Below are 22,921 nucleotides of genomic sequence, written 5' to 3' on the forward strand. Positions count from 1 at the left end.
GCTCAACATTGAAAACATATCTAATATGATTACCAGTTCGATTGTAATGTCTAACTACTAACTTTCATTTCTTTATATCCTAATAGTTGTTAATAATAACATTCAAGGATTAGGAAATTGCATTACATTGTTAAATGAACTGTGAAAGTACAATATCTTGAACAAGATTAGAAATATATGTACAGCATTTTCTTCTTTTTAAATTTTCTTTTTTAAGCAAATGACATAGACCCAAATTACCAGCTTTTTTGAAACCTGAGCTTAACATTACATATTTAAACAATTGTCAGAACTGACGAATTTGCCAGCATCCATGCACAACTAGAAAACATCCTTAATTTACACTAAACCAGAAATGTATTACCATTGATGCAGTAATAGCTTTCATTACTAAATACTGAAAATAAAATTGAAATATTTCTGTGGAAGGTTCATCTGGCAATGTTAACTTCACAGCAGGCTGACACTACTCACTCACATATCAACACAATGGGAGGGAAGCAAATCCATGCTGGTGTTAAACAACAGTCTTGTCCTAGCACTACTTAAGAGTCACAGGGCTCACCTCAGATTACATTTTGTTTTCTTTTGCTTAAAGCAAAGTGCATACAGAGATTACAACAATTTTAAAGACCAAAAAATGGTCCTATTTTGTGGTCCCAACAAACTCAAAAGTCTATGACAAATAGGGGCTCCGATGAGCTGTTTTATAAATACTTTAGATTAGGTAGAGTTACACAGAAAGTCGAGTTCATTTGAAATCTTAAAAAAAAAAAGTTCCTGTTATTCCTCAAACGGTGCTTGATTTGGTTTAGCATTTCTGTTAAATGTGTGCGTTGAATTACTTGTTATCCAAGCATAGCAGGTGCTCCTTACCATTTATCATCAAGGACTTTAACTGTCCATCTTCCTCAACTTCTACTCCTTCTTGGCCATTCTCCACAATTCTCTTTGTAGTAATTGACATTAACTATCTTAGTATAAGTTGATATTGATTTGAAGTTGCCCATTCCACTACCGCCAAATGATGCTGAAGAGAATGAAGTGACACCCCCATGCCCTAGTGAGCTGAACAGAGTGAATCCTGTATCAAAAGCAGGAAATCCACCTCCAAAAGGAGGAAATACACTGAAGGTAGAGAAAAACAAGCCTGCACCTCAGTTTCTGCTTCCTTGTGGAACCCTTCGGTACCCAAAAAAGTCATCAAATGGGTCAAAGAGGTCAAATGAAAATGGGTCCCTTCCACCAAAAAATTCCCTGAAGATACCATCTGGATTCCAGAATGTGAAGCCAAACTCAAACGGACTGTCAAAATGACTTCCACCTCCTCCTCCACCACCATTTAATCCTTCTTTGCTGTATTTGTCATAGATGTCCCGCTTTTTTTTGCATCTGATAACACCTACTATGCCTCAGCTACTTGTTTGAATTTGCACTCTACTTCTTCTTTATTTTCAAGATTTTTGTCCGGTTGCCATTTAAGTGCCTGTTTCCAATAAGTCTTTTTAATGTCCTCAGGTGAGGCATATCTCTGCACACCCAGAACTTCATAGTAATCCACCATGTTTTAACAGATTGTTGGAACAAATCTGAGGACGAGGTAGCCAGCGCGGGGTGGGGGGAGTTGGGCGGCCAGTCTCCTCGCAGCTCTGGCACAGCTGCACTTGTGGTGGTGGCAGCGTGTACAGCATTTTCTAACAATCTCAATCTCAATAGATATAATTTGTATACAATATACAAAAATCCAATCCAATGTAAAGTATTTAAAACTAGCAATTGTCTTTTAAAAGTAGATTCAATAATCTATCTTTTTATCTATATCATATCTATATTTTCTCTTTACTTTTCAGAGTAGATTCAATAATATACCCTCTATTCTATCATTTCTATATATCTTTTTTTAAAAAGAACCTTAAATCTAATCTCCTTTGCTTAGCCTTTTTCCTAACCATTAACAACAACAACTTGTAACCAACCCTCCTAAACAATGAAAATAATCCCAGACCCAAAACCCATTGAAAGACCAAAAACCACCCACCCCACACCACCTCTTTGGGAATGTGGGCATCGTGTTCTTAAAATTGCTTCTTGCTGGTTGTGGGAGAAGGCATCTTTATTCTGAAAAGAAAAAATTTGGGTTAATTGTCAAATTCTAAGCAAGGTAGCTATATCCTTTGTTGTCTAGTCTCTGCGTAACGCCAAAGTTCAGGGCTTATCTCAAGTCCTTATTCAAGTAGTCTGTGAAACTGGATCATCTCAGTTAGCCATCTCAAAATTGCTCTGAGCACTTTGTAGTCCAAAGTTGATCTGTAGATGATGTTTGTCAGCTTAGTGGTATTATTATTGTCCATGTGGAATCGTTGTTGTGGGGCCCCATCATCTTTCTGGAGACTTCAAATTTGATGTTATACCTGGTCATGATTCCCTGCAGAAAACTGATAGAGACTCGAACACAAAAATATGTATAGGCAGCTAAGCCGGGCGGTGGTGGCGCACGCCTTTAATCCCAGCACTTGGGAGGCAGAGGCAGGCGGATCTCTGTGAGTTCGAGGCCAGCCTGGGCTACCAAGTGAGTTCCAGGAAAGGCGCAAAGCTACACAGAGAAACCCTGTCTCGAAAAACCAAAAAAAAAAAAAAATATGTATAGGCAGCTAAATGAAGCCTTTTTTCTAGAATTAGTTAGTACTCTATATGACCATTAATATCTTAACAAAGTTTAATATATGTATATATATTAATCTTGTAAATTTGATATAAAATTCATACTTTAAGAAAAGTTTAAAGAATCAGAATAGAATCGAAGAATTGAGATTAGTAGCAATAGAATAGTTCCTTAATTTTTTTGTTTTCTCCTGTCCCATGTCAGAAGATGGCTCTTTCTTCTAGCATGATACAGAGAGTTTGCATTTTCCATTTAACAACATGCTTGGGTTTAAAGAAAGAGCGAGCCAGCTTTAATTTTTAATTAAACTGGGACTACGAGAAGACCATTTGTGTTAAATGTCTTTAGAGAAGAGCAGAAACAAACATTTGGGAAGACATAAAATTTGATAGATGATATACCAATAGGCCAATTTACTCTTTTTCTTGGGACATTTTTTTCTAGATGATTTGTCCTTTTTCTTCAGATGTCTCATTTGTCCAGTGTTCTTCAGATTCCTTAGCCTTCATTCTCCTGAAAGACAGAAACAAAAACCTTTCCCCAACACTAACTTTGGGGAGGTTCCCTTTTGGCAAGTTATATCTGATTAAAGAAAAGCATGTGTTAATGGTATAAGTTAGTTTAAACTGGATGGTCCTGCTGGTTGATGAACTATTACCTCTTCTAATTAAGAGGTCTCTCTTGTTCAAATGAAACTATTGATTATAGTATTAAGGCAACTCCATGTAGTTAAAAGGGAGGTTTATTTTGTGGGGTAACTTACAAGCAAAGGGATAGGTTACAGGGTCCAGGAAAGGTGTAGCACAGTCCAGCGGTGTTCTCTGGAAAACTCTGCTCAGTCTACCTCCAGCGTCCAGGATCTAGAACCCAAGAGAGCCGGCACATCCGTATCTTGGATCTTAAGGGCTCCTGTCTCCGCCCCACCTTGTAGGTGTGACAGTTACCAAAGCCTCAATGGGGGTAGTACTTCCAGGTCAAAGCTGGAACAGCTACCCACTATATCCAACCTTTATCAATTTTGATGGTATCCACAGCTTATCTTCTCCTGTAGAAACAAAAGCAAAACCTCGTCCCCAACGTAACACATATCCTGGTTTCCATTCTGAGGTCAGCACATCCTTAAATCTGTGGGATGCTGAACTCTTCTTTGTCTTCTTCCTGGCTACTGTGAGCAGCTTGCTCCACCACGCATTTGTCTCCAGCATGGTGTACTGCTTCACCATAGTCCCCAAAGCAACAAGGCCAATCAACCATGACTGTTGGAGAAAACTCTCCAAAACTGTAAGAAGAAATAAGCCTGTCCTTTTAAGTTGATTGTATCAGATATTTTGATATAGAAATAGAAGGCTAGATATCACATCATTAATCTATCCATGGGTACTTCAGTTTATTCTGTATCTTTGCTATTGTGAATAATATTGCATTAAACGTGAGAGTGCAGGTGCCTCTTTGAAATACTGATTCCTTTTCTTTGGATATATACCCAGTAGTGGAATGAGTATATCACACAATAGTTCTATTTGTAGATTCTTGATGAGCCTCCCTGCTGTTTTCTCTACTTGCTATATAATTTACATTCTTACCAACATAGTCTGAGAGTTTCTCTTTCTTCCCATCCTCACTAGATTTTATATTTTTATAATAGCCATTCTAACTATAATCTAATGATATCTTATAGACTAATGGAACAAAAAGAGAACCCCTAAATAAGTGATTTTTTTTTACAAAAGCAACAAGAACATACTTTGAAGAAAGAACAGTATCTAATGAATGATATTAGAAAACTGGGTATCCATGTACAGAAGAATGAAACTATACCCCTACCCCTCACCATGTACAAACACTGATTAAAAATAAACCAAAAGTTCACATGTAAAATATAAAAGAAACTGAACACCATAAAACAAGTAGTCCAATTTAAAAACTTGTGAGTGATCTGAATCACTAACCTCAAAAGAAAATTATTAACTGGCCAACAAGTTAAAGAAAAAAGCATTCAACATCACTAATCCTCATTATTTTTGTAGTTGTGGTTACTGTTTCATGTATAAATCTTATGCTGGTTTGTGGTGCCTCATTTCCACCAGTGTCTTCAAATCATCTTTCACTTTCATATCATCTGCCTTGGGATATTCTGCTACTCCCATGGCCTGTGGCCTTAAATTTCATTAATCTAATTAAAGATTTGTCTTCCATTTTTTGGTGACTTTTGGAACTGTGACCCTTAATTCTGGAGCAATCTGATTTCTGCTCCAGTTCTGAGAAGGCATTGTTGGCTCAGTTCACTCCTGTTCTGTCCATATTTAGCACTACTTGGCTAGGTCACTGACTTAATTTGTGGTTTGGGGTTGTAGCAGTTTTTGATAGTATCTTTTTCCTCTTTGAAGCAAGGCCAGCTCATCATTTTAACTCTGTTTTCTGAAAAAGGAAAATAACCCAAGACCTTGAAGGAATTTCCTTTCTAAAGTTGATATCTTTTGCAGGCAGATAACATTATATGCCATGAGCATGGCATGTCCTGCCTCCATCAGTCCCCAAACCAAGTCAGTCATGCTAGAGGAGCTGGTCCTGGCAATAGGGTACTTGTGGTCCCATCTTGAAGGCTGCCCTAGGTTGGGAAGCCTTACCCTATCTAAGGGCTCATCACTGGGTAAGATGAGCTCTGACCTCTTCCAGAACCATATCCACTGTGAGGGTCATATCCACTGTGTCAGTGAAATATCACAATATGCATTCAGGATATGTCTGACATCTGGGCAGCAGTCACACTGGGGACCAGTCCCCACAAGGTTGCTGAAGACAGTGCAAATAAGGGGTTGCCTCAGTGTTCCTAACTGTGGCTAGAAGTAGCTAGTGAGCAGGGCTATCAGACACCTTGTTCAGGCCCTTTTGCTGAGCAAAGTAAGGCTTCTTTAGCAACTCTGGCTGTTTCTTTAACCATGACTTACACATTAGACTGAGGCCTTTCTCACCCAATTGGGAGGTTAAACAGAATGTGGCCTTCATAATCCCTGAAAGGTTAAGAAAAAGAGGCAGCTCTCCAGAGCCCCCCAGGGCAAGACAGAGCAGAGCAGAGGAATTTGGAGCTCCTTGTCAATACAGGGGCCAGGCAGGAATTTTCAGGAAATTCCTTGGGAGCCAAGTACATGCAATCCTTATGCCAGGAAGGTACCCCAAGGGAATGGTATGCCACTTAGAGTTTATTAGTCAAAAATCAGAGTTCTATATCTGGATGACGATTGATTTGTCATGGAGTTGTAGATGCTAGAGGGGGCAGAAGTCTATGCTAGGCTGCGACCTTTGTGCCTACAACTGAAACTAAAGTCAGTTGGACTAGAAGCAGGGAGAGACAAAGGATGAGGATGCAGAAGCCACTTGGCCTCTTGATACCTCAAACTCCCACCATGGAAGAGCTTTCTCACAGAACTGCATTTGGCCTTGCACATAGAGATTTGCCAGGAGGTGATGAGAGAATGACAGACCAGGTGAGGTGGTTGATCAGCAGTTCTATGTGGTCTGCAATGACTCTGGACTACACTGAGCCAAGCTGGACATAAAACAAATGAACAACTTCTGGTTTATTTCTCCTGTGGTCAACCATAACCTAAAACCATAAAGGTAATTGAGAAAATTAGCTCCAGATTAGTGCCATGGGCACAGTATGCTTAATACTTGCTGTCTGTGGTCTGGGAGCATCTCCTTGCTCCCTCTGCCTGCACCAGCACTATGTACCTACAAACATGAACCTTATGCTTCAGAGGCACACATTGCCCTCAACTTCCCAAGATCTCCCAATAACTCCTCAGCAGGCCATGTGGGACACCCAGTGCCACATGCACTTCAGTTTATGGCACCAGAGGACAGGGTTGGACAACTGCCCCTATTAAAGAGATTTGGAATTCCTAGGTAATCACTGAGGGGTAATGCAGACCCAGGTTGCTGAAGAGCCGAGACCACCACCTCTGCAACAGATTTGGTACATAGTTCACACTTGGCTTGGTGTGGCCTCTTTGTAAAACTGCCTATGCCACAGACAAACTCCCAGTGTTATCTGGAACGTGACAGTGGTACAACTGGCAACAACTTAAACAATGATAATACAACTTATCTTTCCTCAGACAGGGGCCCTAAACTTTCAGAAAGAAAGGCTCTGAAGCTTGCAAGGTAGCCACTGGAGAGAGGCAGCTGCCATCCCTCTCTGGGCCACCCTAAAGCCTTAGTTCCTCCTTACCCTTTGGCGACCCACTCATGACCCCTAACCCTGAGTTCAGAAGAGCCCCTACAGAGTAAAGGTTATGCCAAGCATTTATAGATCACCACACAGGCTATCTTTAATTGCCCAGGGCCTTTACACAACCAGTTCTATGTACATACTGCTGAATATAATGTCCACATTTCATAGTTGGGAGCTACACTGGCATGAGGAAGAACACAAGGTTGAAAGGTACTCTGTGCCTTACACCCCGAGCTACATGCAACCCCACAGCCTATGCTAGCCTAGGCATCTGGCACTGTCAGTGAACAAGACTGAAGGCCAGAGGCTAGAGGCATTCAGCCTACCACAGGCCTCAGTTCACAATGTGGCTCACATCTGGTAGAATAACAAAAAGTGAAAAGTGACATGATGGTTAGTGTTGTCTTAACCCCATGAAGTGTCATCCCTAAACTGAGAAAACCAGCATCAACAAAAATCATTTTGAATGTTTTAAGAGATAGCCTAGCCGTTAAGAGCACTTGCCGAGAACCATAGTTCAGTTCCCAGGACCCACATTGGGCAGCTCACAGCTACTTGCAACTCCAGCTTCAGAGTATCCAATATCCTCTTCTGGTCTCTGCAGGCACCTGCACAAATGGCATCTGAACACATACATATAAATAAAAATTAATAGGGTCTGACATGTAGCTGTGGCCTAGGCTGGCCTGAAACTCCCTGCACGGTTAGACTACAACTGTAAGTCTAACAAGTGCTGGGATTAGTCATGGGCTATCATGTCAGGGTGGCAAAATATTTTCAAAAGCCAAAATTAGACCAGAGAAACTGAACTACAAATCATCTCTGAAATAGAAGTTCTCACTAATCCCTAGCCTGCCTATTGAAGTGCTTACTGCTTACCCTCTCAGTAACAATATAACCCTAGGTGCCAAGATGAAATTTGATACTCCTGTAAGCCTATTCCATCCCCAACTGCCCAAGGAAATGGTGAGACACAGATGAAACATCCAAAAAATTTATTAAAGAAAAACATTTAATGAAACCATTGAAAAAGGTAAAACAGTAGTCAGAAACACATCTTAGCCACCAGAAGCTATAGTTCCCAGACTGTACTCCTCCTGAGGCTCTGAAAGCACCTTGGGGCCCCTCACTATTTTTCTCCCTTTTCAAAGATCCAAGATGTGCATCTTATCAAGACAATGGCCTCGGGTAATACTCATTTACTTTGGAGAATGACTTCAAGGGGTCACACACTGTGGGGTGGCCCTGTCCTAATACTGACACAGGCTAGTTATAGACATCAGAAATCACAACACAGAATACCCCACCAAGTAGAGGATATAGGAGTCATAAATAACAACTTAAATGGAACAAAAACGTGGTGTTCAAGCCCCTCCCAGGTCTATGTCTTTTTGCCTGTGCAGATCCATCAAGTGACAGTCACAAGATAAGCATCACCCAGTCCCTTGTCTTCTGTTCTTCCTGCTGGTTCCTGATGCTGAACTTGGGGTCTCTGGAAAGGATGCGCTCAGCTAACAATGCACATATCTGGAAAATAATCAGCCAGTGGCAGACCTAGGTTCACACTGAGAAAGCAAACAAGTAGCTCATAATATGAGAAGGAAAGGCTTGACCAGCACAGCAGCTTACTGCATGCCTCTGTATGGAAGTGGTTGACTGGGTGGCCAGAACTTCCATTTGCCCAGGTTAATTTATCTCATGGCTTTGCACAAAACCAATGGATGAGGGAGAGTGTGAGAAGGTGAATGCTCTGGACAGCTGGGTCACTATGAGGCAGACAGATTAAGGGTGAATGTCCCATGGCAGAAAGCAGCCTGCCTAGAAACTGCAAATGGGAGGAGGTGGGCTGCCTGTGTTGGGAGAATGAAGTAGCTGTAAGTGTTGGGATGACCTCTTTGCCACATCTTCCAGACTAGAACAGATGGATTCTCAGGCCACATCCTTAATTTTGGGGCTGGGATCTCAGCAATGTGTTTCAGGCAAGCCAAGCCAGAATAGTTTAGGACGAGTATCTGGAGGTGATATTGTCATGGAAAAGGGTACTTCTCCCCACTCCATTTGGTGGCAAATGTGGTCACCTGGATAACTTGAATGGGAGGTGCTGGTGGTGGCCAGGACCCCTTGAGGATTTAAGAAAGGGAGCTGGTTTAAGGCTGGGCAAAACCTTTTCTGGGCCCTGCTACACCTTTGGGGTGAAGCACGGACCTTGGGCCTACCTTGCCTTCCTATAGGACTTAACTGCCTGAGGTAGGAGGAAGCCCCTGGACCTTCTGAGCCTATTTGCCAAAGAAGGATTTGGGGTGACAATCTTCCCATGCCCCATCCTCATTTTCTGACTCTTCCTTCAGCCCCTCTGATACAGGCTGCTCTACTTCTTGATCTCCTGTATGGACCAAGCTCTCAGGCACACCTGGGCCTTCAGTGGGCCTTGCCTGGCCTGAGCCAGCAGGGGCCAACACATTTTCATCTCTCTGGGTGACAGGGAAGACCTTGGCCTCATCAGAGTCAGGGCCTGCCTTTATGGCACCATCACTATCAGGAGCAGCCCCAGCAGCTTGCTCAAGAACAGCAGCAGCAGCCTGGCCAGCATCTTCACCAGCTGGTAGAGCCTCTCTAACAGCGGGGCCAGGCTCAGCACCCCCAACACTGACAAGGGCAGCCTGGGCCACATCCAGCTCTCTACCATGCACTTCCACCCCTTCCCCCACTGGGACCACCGCATTTTCAGCCAGAGCTGCCTCCCACGCCTCAGTCTCCCGGACAAGCCTGAGCAGGCCCACAAAGCCAGGTGGCCGCCTCTCCAGCCGCATCCTCCTCAGGTTGTTCTGCAGCATCTGGTTGGGCCGGGCCCGCATCAGCACCTGCCGTACCCTTGCCTGATCCACCATTGCAGGCTGGATGGCCCCCTTCTCTAGGGCCATCTGCAGCAGACCTTCCAGGCGCATCACATAGGCAAAGAGGGTCTCCTGAGGCCGCTGGGAGCAAGTCAGGAACTTCAGCCGCGCGGTCATCACGGTATCCTTGTTGCCAAACACCTGCACCAGTGCAGCCAGGCAGTCCTGTGCAGGGGTATCTGGATGTTCTTCCAGAAGCTCACACAGGAGATCCAGGGCAGGGCCCCCCAAGCTCTCCACCAGCCGCCGCCGCCTCTCCCTCTCGGATATGTGGCGCCACAGGTATAGCATGTCATTGGCATGGTCCAGCCAGCTCTCGAAAGACTGACCCCCACAGCCAGGCTCTTCCATCCCAGAGAAGTGTCTCAGTTCCTGGTAGGCCATGTTTTCCAGGATGGGCTGCAGGGCTTGGCTCCACTGCTGGGTCCAGGCTCCAGCCCCATGTGCCCCTCCTGCCACATCAAAGGCCCCTTCCTCACCTGAACCTCCTGCCTCACCTGCGGCTCCTGCCAATCCCACAGCTCCTATAATGCCTGCAACTCCCATGTCACCTGCAGCTCCCTCCTCATCTGACATTCTTGCCTCACCTACAGCTCCTGCTTCATCCTCACCTATAGCTCCTGCTTCACCCACAGCCCCTCCACCATCCACAGATCCTTCATCCCCTGCAGACCCCTCATCACTCCCAGACCCTTCATCACCCACAGACTCCTCATCACCTGCAGACCCCTCTTCACCTGCAGACCCATCATCACCTGCTCCTGCCTCTAAAACGCCTCCTTCTCCTGCAGCTCCTACCTCACCTGCAGCTCCTACCCAACCCATAGCTCCTATAACACCTGCAACCCCCATGTCACCTCCAGCTCCTTCCTCATCAGACATTCTTGCAGCCCCTGCCTCAACTACATCATCTTCCTCATCCATAGCCCCCTCATCTGACAGTCTTGCTTCATCTATTACTCCTGCCTCATATATAACTCCTCCCTCATCCTCTGCTCCTTCCTCGTCTGACACTCTTGCCTCAGCTGCAGCTTCTTCCTCGGCTGCTCTTCCTGCCTCACCTGCTCCTCCTTCCTCACCCTCTGTCTCTTCCTCCTCTGACACTCTTGCCTCAGCTGCAGCTCCTTCCTCCTGTAGGAAGGAGGCAGGGGGAGCTGCACCTGCTCCTCCTTCCTCACCCTCTGTCTCTTCCTCCTCTGACACTCTTGCCTCATCCTCAGCGCCTTCCTCAGCTGCTCCTCCTGCCTCACCCACAGTCCCTGTCTCATCTACATCTCCTTCCTCAACTGCAGCCCCTGATGTACCTGAAGCCCCTACCCCACCTGAAGCCCCTTGCAAAGCTTGCCCATGAGCCTGTGCAGGGAAATTGAATGTACCCTGTAACTCGATATCAGGGACCTGAGGCAGGAAGATCACAGTCCAGGGCCCCCTATCACTTGGTATTTGTCGGGGGATCAAACTTTGGTTCAAATTGTCAGCGAATTCAACCAAAGCGACCTTTGCCCCAATCTCCTTTCTGAAGACCGTGCCAAGCACTCGGTACCTGCCCAGGGGCCTGAGGGCAGCCTGCACAGCCTCCTGGAATTCTTCTTCCTCACAATCATCAGGGATGCCCAGGATAAGCAGTGAACGCTGGGCATTGACACCCATCCCCCCGCACCAGTCCTGAAGAATCGCCAGTGCCATAGCAGTGGACTTGGAAGGGAACATGACCAGACAGGGATGTGTGCTGACTGTAACAGCCCCTCTTTAGCCTGTGAATGGAAAAGACAGAAAGGTATGTTGGTTTCAGGCAATCCAGTTTCCACCAACCTGCCCCATCAAGTGTGGGGTCAGTCCTACTTCTTGTATTTTGCTTGATTTTAAGAATATCTTTGACAAATTAAATCCATTTACAATATACAGGGCTAGTTATATTTCATAATATTTTATCTGGTGGCAGTATGTTCTGTCTCCCCAAGAAACTTGCAATTTCTAAGTTTTTAAGTTTTGGTGAAAATCTGCATTTAATATTCCATTCTCTTTTTTAATGTCTGCATAGCCTGACACAGTCTCTTCTTTTTCATTCCTGATACTAGTTTTTCTTCTTTTATCTTGATCAGTAGTGTTTACCAGTTTTACAACTCTTTTTTTTTTCCAAGACAAAAACTGTGTATCCCTAACTGTCCTGGAACTCGATCTGTAAACCAAGCTGGCCTCAAACTCAGAGATCTGCTTGCCTCTGCCTCTCAAGTGCTGGGATGAAAGGCGTGTGCCACCACCACTCAGCTCCTGTTTTCATTTGACACTTTATAAATTAGATTTACTCTTGGTCCTGGCTCTAGCTTCTTTAAATGGACCCTTAGGTCACTATCTTAGGCATTTGTTCTTTACTTTTTGTTACATTTTTAAAATTTAGCGTATGTACACACTTGAATGTGTAGGGGTACATGTGTCTTATCAAGTGCCCTGTAAAGATTGAAAGACAACTTTCAGGAATCAGTGCTAAACTCAGATTGTCAGTAATCAAACTCAGATTGTCAGGAGCCTTTTCCTTCTCAACCATCTTGTCAGCCTGTAATAAATATTAACTTATTAATAAATAAAAACATCTAAAACAGTTTTCTGCTGATCTCTTCTTTATTTGCCCTCTTAATTTTGGCAAGTTGTAGTTTTTCATTATTGAATTTGAAATATTTCTTCTAACTAAATTGATCTCCATCATACATAGCAAATCATACTTTTTTTGACCCACAGAATTCCAAACATTTAGCCATTAATAGCTTGCCAGCTGTTCTATTATCAACACTACCAAAAAATATTATTATTAATTTCAGATAGAATTTCACCTTGAGTATGCAATCCTTTTAAATGCTTGGTATTTTCCCAGGATAGAATTTCTAGCTTCAAATGATCCTCTTGTCTCGGCCTCTTGAATATCTGTGAGTACAAGCCCCCATTACTGCCTATAACTTGTAAAGATATTTTTTTAATTTTGTTGCTCAATGCATGTATGGTCTATCTAGAAAATTGTACTTTGTACTGCAGTGAAATTCATATAGCTGCTATGTCCCCCAAAGGCATCTGTGGGATTGTACAGTGTACTGCAGTGAAATTCATATAGCTGCTATGTCCCCCAAAGGCATCTGTGGGATTGTGGATCCTTTCCAATCCCAAGTACACACACAAGCCCACTAAAGCCACCACTCCCTGTGCACCCACCAGTTCATGTGCCGCAACTAAGGATCCCTGGTCATCACATTCATCCTATAAAGCCATTCAGCCTTGTCTTCTGCATGCCATCCACCCTCACACAGTGATGAGTTCTTCCAATCTGCCCCACACTTCTGCCACTCAGTTCTGTCCACCTGCCAGCCACAAGGTCCTGGCACACGGCAACACACAAGCATGCTCAGCAAACAGCAAGTTTCTCTGGGCCAGAAAGCAGGGCCCCCCAATTGCTTAAATAGTGTTGGTCTCCTCTGGCCTCCAAAAAGCTCTAGGCTTTTGCCCCATACCAAGCCGGCAGGTATTCATTTCTTCACCAGTCCACCCAAAACCAGAAGCCTCTCTTATCACTCTCAGAATTAGGGTGCCCTTGGTCCAGAACTTTAACACATCCCCTACCACTGAGAATTGGCCCAGCAAGCAGAAGATATTGCCCCATCTCCCTGCAGGACTGTCGTCCGGCCCCTCTCCCTTCCCTCCATGCTGAGGCTTGCCGCCATGTTGTGCGGCAAAACCAGCCCTCGCTGCCCCAGAGACCCAACAGATGTTAGCCCGCCAAGGCCCAATGCGCATGCGCATTTTTACCTTCTCCACCATGAGGAGTCTGCCCTGTGTGGGCACCATTTGTTCAGTGGCTCAGCCTCTCCCCACCATAATGCATTCCTCCGTCCACAGCTATACATTTACATGTGTGTGCCGAGGCTCCGGCAGCAGGGGCTTCTGGCAGTGTAGGTGGTGCAGGCATCCGAGTGCCGAAGGTGTGGGAGGTCCAGTCGAAGCAGGGGGTGCATACGCGCGCCACACACACACACCATTCGGGCACATGAACATGCAGGCATGCAGACACCAGGGCCCAGTCCCAAGCAGCCTGACCTACCAACACCCTGAGGCCTAGCCTAAGGCACCTCACTACACTCCCCAGGAAATTGCCTTCACCCAACTGCTCCCTCCTGACCTCCCCTCACACAGCGTGCAGACAGCGATTATCACCCCACAGCCTCCCGTGTGCCATACCCAAGCAACCCCTTCTCATCCACCCTGTGGCTACAAGCGACCAGACTAGGCATAATACAGTAGGCCTCGTTCAGGTGGGTCCAATGGGGCCCCCGACACAACCTCGATATACCCTACCGTGGCAGCCCCTGGGCAGTCAGTGGCAAGTAGGGTCTAAGCCAACTAATGTCCCTACCTGATTGTTCACTTTCTCTGACTCTGCTCTCCTCAGGAGTCCCAAGTGCGAAAGTCCAGTCACCTCAGCAGAGCGGGCGACAAGACGCGTGAAGCTCTCAACCGCCCAACGAACTCCCAGAACCCCCTATTTCTCCCAGAAACCTCCTCTGCATCTTGAAGAAAATTCTGGATCTCTCGATGGCAGATGATTGGATTAAGAGCTCTCGGAGGCGGAGCCAGTGTTAACCGGGAACATATGCACCAATGTGAAGGCTTAACATGGCAAAGCTTGAGATGTCTAGAAGTAATAGACACGCTCATTGGTCCGTCCTCCGATCATTTAGACAGAGGTGTAAAGAAGAGGCTCTACTCCGAGGCTGACTTTTCTATAATTGATTTTGAAGCTTTTTTATTCAGTGGAAAAACATGAATTTTATGTGTTCCCAATAAATTTGACCACATATCATGATGACGTTTAATCTTACCTGATAGTTTTTTGTTTGTTTTTGTTTTCGAGACATTTCCTCTGCGTAGCCCTGGCTGTCCTGGAACTAGCTCTGTAGCCCAGGCTAGCTTTAAACTCACTGAGATCCGCCTGCCTCTGCCTCCCGAGTGCTGGGACTAAAGGAGTGTGCCACCTTACCTGATAGTTTTTGTCCTTTCCTTTCTATTATTAATGTAGTATTTGGATGTGACTTTCATGAAGCCCCAAGTTTGATCTTCAACTCAGCACAAACCCAGGAGTAGCAGTCAGCACTGGTCATCCCAGCACTTGGGAAGTAGAGGCAAGAAGATCAGGAGTTCAGGGTCATCCTCAGCTACATAAACACTTTGAGGCCAGCTTCGGCTTCGTGGCTCTGTCTGGAAAAACCAAAAAGGAATAAAAAGTTATTCATTACCAGGCATAATGGTGCAAACCTACAATTCTAGGTATTGGGAAGGCTGGGTTCGATTAGTCAAAGCCAGATTGCACAATTTAGAAAGACTCTGACAAAATAAAGAGGAAAAAGAAAATGAATGAGGGTAGAGCTTATGTGCATGGTGCTTACCTTTACACACAGGTCCTAGGTTTAATTCTCAGAGCTCCAGGAAAAGGGGGGAGGTAAGCTATTTCCATTTTCTTAGACTTACTATTTGTGCATTGTGTTATTGTGCATCTCTTAGTATCACCCCATTGGAATCTTTGACTCTCTTAGAGACCAAAAGCTTTAGGAGCTTTTACCCCACCCATACCAAACTTTGGATCCTTTTGCCTCAACCACAGAGTAGCTGAATTTACAGGCTTGTACCATCAGACCTGGCCTACTTTTCATCAAGAATTTTAACCTCCAGTGCCTTTTCCTCTCTCCTGGGATTCTTTATACACATTTATTAGACCTTATACCTCCCCACAGAACATCACAGGTCTATTATTTTCATTTTTTCTTTCTTTTTCTTTTTTTTTTTTTTTAAGTCTCGTATCCTCTCAGCTTTCCATAATGGATAATTTCTCTTCACCTATGTTCAGGATTTTTTTATTCCCTCTTCTGTGATCTACAATCCATTAGAATGATCAGGTGAAAATTACACTACAGGGTTTTTTTCCAATTGTGGATTCATAATTAATTCTTTCATCTCTGATAGGGTGGATTGTTTTAGAAAGGCTCTCGGTGTATATAGCCCTAAGATGTCCTGTAACTCACTATGTAGCCCAGCCTGGTCACAAAATTGCTGCTATCCTTCTGTCTTGGCCTCTGGAGTACTGAGTTTACAAGCATATGCCACTGTACCTAACTCATAACTGGTCCTTTTCAATACTTTTTCTCTACTGAAATTTTTTTGAAATCATTATAAGCATGATATGTGTCCTTAAAGATATATTTTAAATATTTTCTTACTTTGTAAACTAGCATACAAAGTATTACATATCATTATGGAATTTTATAACACAAGTGCAATTTAGTAAATTCTCCTTCTAGCCACTCAGATCCACCTTGGTAACCTCCTCTTAGTCTCTTTTCCTTTGTTATGTCCCAGGCCTCACCGTTCTTTTCACCTATTTTTACCTTCACATGGTCTATTTTCTAGTTGTTGTTTTTAAATTTTACCTACATGTAGCTAGAGTTTTCCTGCCTGGGCCACAGTCAGGACAAATCTCTCTCACCCGCCAGTCCTGCAGCCGCTCAGACCCAACCAAGTAAACACAGAGACTTATATTGCTTACAAACTGTACGGCTGTAGCAGGCTTCTTGTTATCTAGTTCTTATATCTTAAATTAACCCATTTCTATTGATCTATAAGTTACCACGTGGCTCATGGCTTACCGGTATCTTAACATATTGCTTCTCATCACAGTGGCTGGCAGCGTCTCTCTGCCTCAGCCTTCCACTTCCCAGAATTCTCTTCTCTGCTTGTCCTGCCTATACTTCCTGCCTGGCTAATGGACAATCAGCATTTTATTTATACAGAACGATATCCACAGCATTTACACTTCACATTTATATGTTACATATATATAGTACATTTTGGGTACTGAATGTGAGAGAAAATACAATTTTTAACTTCCTGAGTTTGAGTCACATAACTTATTATACTTTCCACATCCAACTATTTGCCTGAAATTTTCATTTTTTACAGTGATATAAAATTCCATTGTGTATCCATTCATCTGTTGATGGACATCTAAACTGTTTCCTTTTCCTTGCTATGATGAATAGAGCACCAAAAAATATGGATATGCAAGTTTCTCTATCTCTATGTAAGTATTTTTATGTGATATGGAGTCATTTGCATACAAGTTCAGGAGTGGCATAGCTTTGTAGTTATATTTTTAATGTTTTGAAAAAAAAAACACCATACTGATTTCCATAATAGCTGTACTAATTTGCACACCCATAAGCAGTGAATAAGGGTGTAGCTGGAGTTTTCTCCAGTCCCGCTCAGACCCAAGTAAATACAAGATGCTTATATTAATTAAAATTATTTGGCCTAATGGCTCAGGCTTCTTGCTAGCTAGATCTTACACTTAAATTAACCTATAATTCTTATCTATGTTTAGCCACGTGGCTTGATACCTTTTCCCAGTTCTGCTTTCACATCTTGCTTCTCATGGTGAAGGTGGCTGTCAGCGTCTCCTGACTCAGCCTTCCACCTCCCAGCATTCTCCTCTCTCTTTATCCCACCTATACTTCCTGCCTGGCTGCTGGCCAATCAGCATTTTATTTATCAACCAATCAAAGCAACACATTCACAGCATACAGAACATATCCACATCATAAGGGTTCCTCCCCTGTTGTTCAGCTTTCTACAGCCCCACATTGGAACGCCAAAATGTTGTAGTTTGTTTTTGTTCTTTTAGGTGCCTGCCAACCAGCTCCCAAATAAATCACACATGGAGGCTTATTCTTAGTTATAAATGCTCAGCCTTAGCTTGGCTTGTTGCTGGCCAGCTTTTCTTAAATTTTACCATCTATCTTTTGCCTCTGGGCTTTTTACCTTTCTCTTACTTCTGTCTGTCTGTCTCTCTTTCTTTCTTTCTTTCTTTCTTTCTTTCTTTCTTTCTTTCTTTCTTTCTTTCTTTCTTTCTCCATGGCTGGTTGTGTAGCTGGGTGGCTGGACCCTGGTGTCCTCATCTCCTTGTTCTCTTGCTTCTTCTTCTTTCTTTTCTTCCCAGATTTCACCTTCTATTTATTCTCTCCATCTGCCAGCCCTGCCTACCCTTTCTCCTGACTAACTATTGGCCATTCAGCTCTTCATTAGACCATCAGGTGTTTTAGACAGGCAAAGTAACACAGCTTCACAGAGTTAAACAAATGCAACATAAAAGAATGCAACACATCTTTGTATCATTAAACAAATGTTCCAGAGCATAAACAAATGTAACACATCTTAAACTAATATTCCACAACACTCCCCCGACCCCAATCCTCACAATCATTTGTTCTCAGATTTCTTTATGGTAGCCATTCTGACTGGGGTGAGGTGAAATTTCAAAGTGGTTTTAATTTGTATATCACTAATGGCCAGGGACATTGAACACTTTATAAAACACTTATTGGCCATTTTTAGAATAGTTGTTCCTATCACTAGCCAATTTGTTAATTGCCAGGGCATTTCTTTGTATGTTTGTTTTTGCCGTTATTTTCAAATTCTGGATATTAGCTCCCGCGTGAAATATAGCTGCCAAAGTTTCCTTTGCTGTGGAGAAACTTTTAAATTTTAATTTTCTCATAATTCTTTTAGTATTGCTTATTTACTTTGTATGTTTGATATTTTGACTATAATATGTCATAGAGTCTTTTCTTTGATCATGTCTATTGAGATTATTAATGTTTCTTGTATTTATATTTCTACTTCATTCTCTAGATTTGGGGAGTTTTCTGCAGCAATTCCCTTAGATTATCAGTCTATTCCTTTATATTTTATCTCTGAGCATCTTCTACACCATGAATTCACAGGTTTATCCACTTCAATGTATCCCAGACTTCTTAGAAATGTTGTTCAGGTTTAACTTTTATCCTTAGTGTCTGTTTTTATTACATCTTCACTATGTCCCCCACCCTGAAATTTGTTCTTCTCCATGGTCTTGTGTTTCCACAATGTTTCCCAATGTAGTTTTATTTGGTTAGCCATTTATTTCATTTACAGTATTTTTGTTTGGACCTTTTTAAATAGTTCAGTTTCCTTGCTGAATTTTTCCTTTAAAATTTCTCCTCAAATTTGCTGTTATTAGGCAGCAGTGGTGCATGCCTTTAATCCCAGCACTCGGGAGGTAGAAGCAAGCAGATCTCTATGAGCTTCAGGCCAGCCTGATCTATAGAGTGAGTTCCAGGACAGCAGCCAGGGCTACATAGAGAAACCCTGTCTTGAAAAACAAAAACAAAAACAAAAAATGCTAACTGTTCAATTCACTTTCAAGACAGTCTCATTCGGGTCTTGGATAGATTGTCTTAGTTCATGCATTTTCTTGTTTAAATTTTCTGTATGGTCCTTAATTCTTTTCAAAAGCACTGAATTCTTTTAATTTCAGCTACCTTTGTGATTTTTTTTTATTCCATTGAGAGATTGGGACCAGGACATGGTTGGTAGTTGTGCTATATTGTTTCTTTTTCATGTGTTGTAAATCTTTTGGAATGAGTTTATCTTCCTGTTTCCACTTTCCCTTCTTCCAACTCTATTCAGCTTTTTTTTTGTGAGTCTTCCTAGAAGCATGTATACACAAAGTTCAGCTATGGAGACTGATGAGACTTGATGTTGAATCCCAGGTGAGGTCACTGAGGTGATCTCATCTCAGCTAAGAGATGGCAGAACCATTGTAGCTAGAGTTTTCCTGCCTGGCCCACAGTCAGGACAAATCTCTCTCACCTGCCAGTCCCACAGCTGCTCAGACCCGACCAAGTAAACACAGAGACTTATATTGGTTACAAACTGTATGGCTGTGGCAGGCTTCTTGCTAACTGTTCTTACAGCTTAAATTAATCCATTTCTATAAATCTATACCTTGCCACGTGGCTCGTGGCTTACTGGCATCTTCACATGCTGTTTGTCATTGTGGCGGCTGGCAATGTCTCTCTGACTCAGCCTTCCTCTTCCCAGCTTTATTCTCCTCCTTGTCCCGCCTATACTTCCTGCCTGGCCACTGGCCAATCAGTGATTTATTTATTGACCAATCAGCAACACACTTGACATACAGACCATCCCACAGCACTTCCTGTTTCCACTTTCCCTTCTTCCAACTCTATTCAGCTTTTTTTGCGAGTCTTCCTAGAAGCATGTATACACAAAGATCAGCTATGAAGAATGATGAGACTTGATGTTGATTCCCAGGTGAGGTCACTGAGGTGATCTCATCTCAGCTAAGAGAGGGCAGGGCCATTGTTGTGGAATATTAGTTTAAGATGTGTTATATTTGTTTATGCTGTGGAATATTTGTTTAATGATGCGAAGATGTGTTGCATTCTTTTATGTTGCATTTGTTTAACTCTGTGAAGCTGTATTACTTTGCCTGTCTAAAACATCTGATTGGTCTAATAAAGAACTGAATGGCCAATAGCAAGGCAGGAGAAAGGATAGGTGGGGCTCCCAGGCAGAGAGAATAAATAGGAGGAGAAATCTGGGAAGAAGAGTTTGAGGAGCAAGAAAGAGGAGGAGAGGAAGACTCCAGGGGCCAGCTACTCAGCTACACAGCAAGCCATAGAGTAAGAAGTAAAGAAAGGTATACAGAAATAAAATATAAAAGCCCAGAGGCAAAAGGTAGATGGGATAATTTAAGTTAATAAAAGCTGGCTAGAAACAAGTCAAGCTAAAGCAGGGTATTCATAAGTAAGAATAAGCCTCCATGTGATTTATTTGGGAGCTGAGTGGCAGCTCCCCCAAACAGTAAGGAGTAAAAACAACCAACTACATTTTGGAGTTCAAACATGGGCCCGAATTTCCACTTAGGGCCTGAGAAAGCTGTGGGGGGTGGGGTGGGGGGGAGGATACAGTTCCTTACAGCAGAGCACTTAAACAGCATTTTTAATACTAAATAAAAACAAAAAACTAAGTAAAAAATGTCTGCCATAGTGCAAGCATCAGCATTTTAGATATCTGAGGGGACAAATGCAGTTTCTGGTCATGCACCTCCAACCAGTTTCTGATCATGTACCTCCAACTGAGCTGTGAGCTTTAGACTTGGCTTTCACAAACTAAGAAATGAACAGAGCCAGTCAATAGAGCTTCATGGAGGATACAGCTGTAGCTTAGCAGTTTAAATTTGCTCACATGGTCAAAAAAAACTAGAGATATGTAGTGAAAGAGGTCCAGATGGAAAAACCACTAGACAAGTTCCAGTGTGTTTCACAATGTACATAGGCTTAAGAAAGAAAAGAAAATGGGTCTTTAAAGAGAGAGTAAAAGTAATATAAAAGAAAAAAGCCACATAAGATGGGAAATACACAGAGAGTTTGGATCCTGTATGTTATTGTGTTGATTTTGAATTTTTTCATTGTTGAAAATCAAAGGACACCTGCTAAGAGACCTGGAATTGAAAGAGGGACTGTTGAAATAAACAAGCCTATATACTTTAGGAATGCCTTAACTTTAAAATGGATGTAAAAAAAAATTTATTGTCTAATGGAACTTAAAAGATGCATTGCTTTAGAGAAGAGGTTTTGCTGTTGTTTCCCCAGGAAACAAGAGGCTGTGGATTCCTTCCATGTTAATATCAGTCAGGTTTAATCAAGGGAGACCTCTTTAAATTTGACAGATGCTATATATCAACAAAGGTTATAGCTGGTCTTTCCAGGACTTGTCCATTATCCCAAACTTCTATCAGAGATCCCTAAAGATGTCTTCACCCACAGTCAACAGGAAGCAGTCTAGAAAACAGAATGCCCATATTCCCAAGAGATAGTGTGGGTGGTCTTTGGTTATTTGGTGGGTGATGGATGTTTGTTATCATTTAGGAAAATATAGGAATATAGGATAAAAAGGCATTTCAGATATTTTGCATTGGCATGGATTTTGGTATACTGATACAAATTTAAAGTTATTTTTGTTATACTGTACATATGTTTCTATTCTTGTTTGGTATATTGTGCTTATGCACTTAAAAATGCAATGTATAATTAAGAAATGAGATTAGTAATTAATCTATAATAATCAAACTTATAGTCACATTAGGTATGTTTTCAAGGTTAAACAAGTATATTTTAGACAGATAGATGATTTTCAAATACTTCAAAGACCTAAATATGACATTTAAGATGTTTAATAACCAAAGGTTTTTCATGATGAGATACATCTGATCCTGACAGCATCAATTTACTTCATAAAAAGATGATGTGCTTCAAAGAAACTCCATAGGAGTTTGCTTTCATTGTGGCAAGGTTAGCCACTGGGCAAAGGAACTGCTCTTGCCTTGACTGCTTGACTATGTGGCTCACTTACAGTTTCAGAGGTTCAGTCCATTATCATTATGACAGGGAGCATGGCAATGTGCAGGCAGACATGGTGCTGAAACTGAGAATGCTGCATCTTGCAGGCAATAGGAAGTCAACTGACACACTGGATGGTATTCTGAGCATAGGAAACCTTAAAGCCCACCCCCACAGTGACATAATTCCTCCAACAACGCTATACCCACCCCAACAAGGCCATACCTCATAATAGTGCAACTCCTATGAGATTATAGGGGCCAATTAGATTCAAACTACCAGAGCCATGCAGCCTGGTATCCTCTGGGTGCACAAAAGCAAGAGACTCAATCAGTATTAGTCCCTTCATCAAAAATATCAATTCCCCTGTGCGTTGATATTTCTGCATCTATTGCTTTGTCTCTTGTACTGTCAGGAAGTTTTATTTCTAATATTTTGTCATAATTGTTGCCTACAAAAAATTGGTCTGACAGAGGCTATCCACCACAGCTGAAGGCAAAAGCTGTGTCTTGGTTAGATTTCTATTGCTGTGACAAAATACCATGACTGGCTTTTAAAAGAGTTTAATTAGGCATACAGTTCCAGAGCATTTTAGTCTATGATGGCAGAGTGAAGGCATGGCAACAAGTGACTGGAAAAGCAGCTGAAACTCACATATTGATCCACAAGCAGGAAGCAGAGAACAGACTAGGAATAGTGTGGGCTTTTCCACTCAAGTGACACACAAGGCCATGACTCTTCATCCTTCCCAAACAGTTCCACTAACTGGAGACCAAATATTCAAGCACATGAGCCTATGGGGACATTATCATTCAAACCACCACATTCCACTCCTGATGGGAATGTCGTTCTTTTTGCT

At 42.7% G+C, this 22,921-nt stretch overlaps 1 protein-coding gene and 1 pseudogene across 1 annotated transcript; both read right to left on the reverse strand.

Moving 5' to 3' along the window:
• Positions 1–837: 837 nt before the first annotated feature.
• LOC131899772 (dnaJ homolog subfamily B member 6-like) lies at positions 838–1,564 on the reverse strand (annotated as a pseudogene).
• A 6,722-nt stretch (positions 1,565–8,286) lies between these two features.
• On the reverse strand, positions 8,287–12,943 carry LOC131899646 (paraneoplastic antigen Ma6F-like). Its single transcript, XM_059251143.1, has 2 exons — positions 12,619–12,943; positions 8,287–11,544 (listed from the first exon to the last, which is right to left on the reverse strand). The coding sequence occupies exon 2, from the start codon at positions 11,498–11,500 to the stop codon at positions 9,173–9,175; it is 2,328 nt and encodes a 775-aa protein (XP_059107126.1). The 5' UTR covers positions 11,501–11,544; positions 12,619–12,943; the 3' UTR covers positions 8,287–9,172.
• Positions 12,944–22,921: the final 9,978 nt, after the last annotated feature.

Source organism: Peromyscus eremicus, chromosome X, assembly GCF_949786415.1.
Source record: "Peromyscus eremicus chromosome X, PerEre_H2_v1, whole genome shotgun sequence".
Classification (NCBI taxonomy): domain Eukaryota; kingdom Metazoa; phylum Chordata; class Mammalia; order Rodentia; family Cricetidae; genus Peromyscus; species Peromyscus eremicus.

What these genes read in the sequence shown, in the direction of transcription:
- LOC131899646 (XM_059251143.1), bottom strand. Translation starts at nt 11,500, where the DNA reads ATGTTCCCTTCCAAGTCCACTGCTATGGCACTGGCGATTCTTCAGGAC.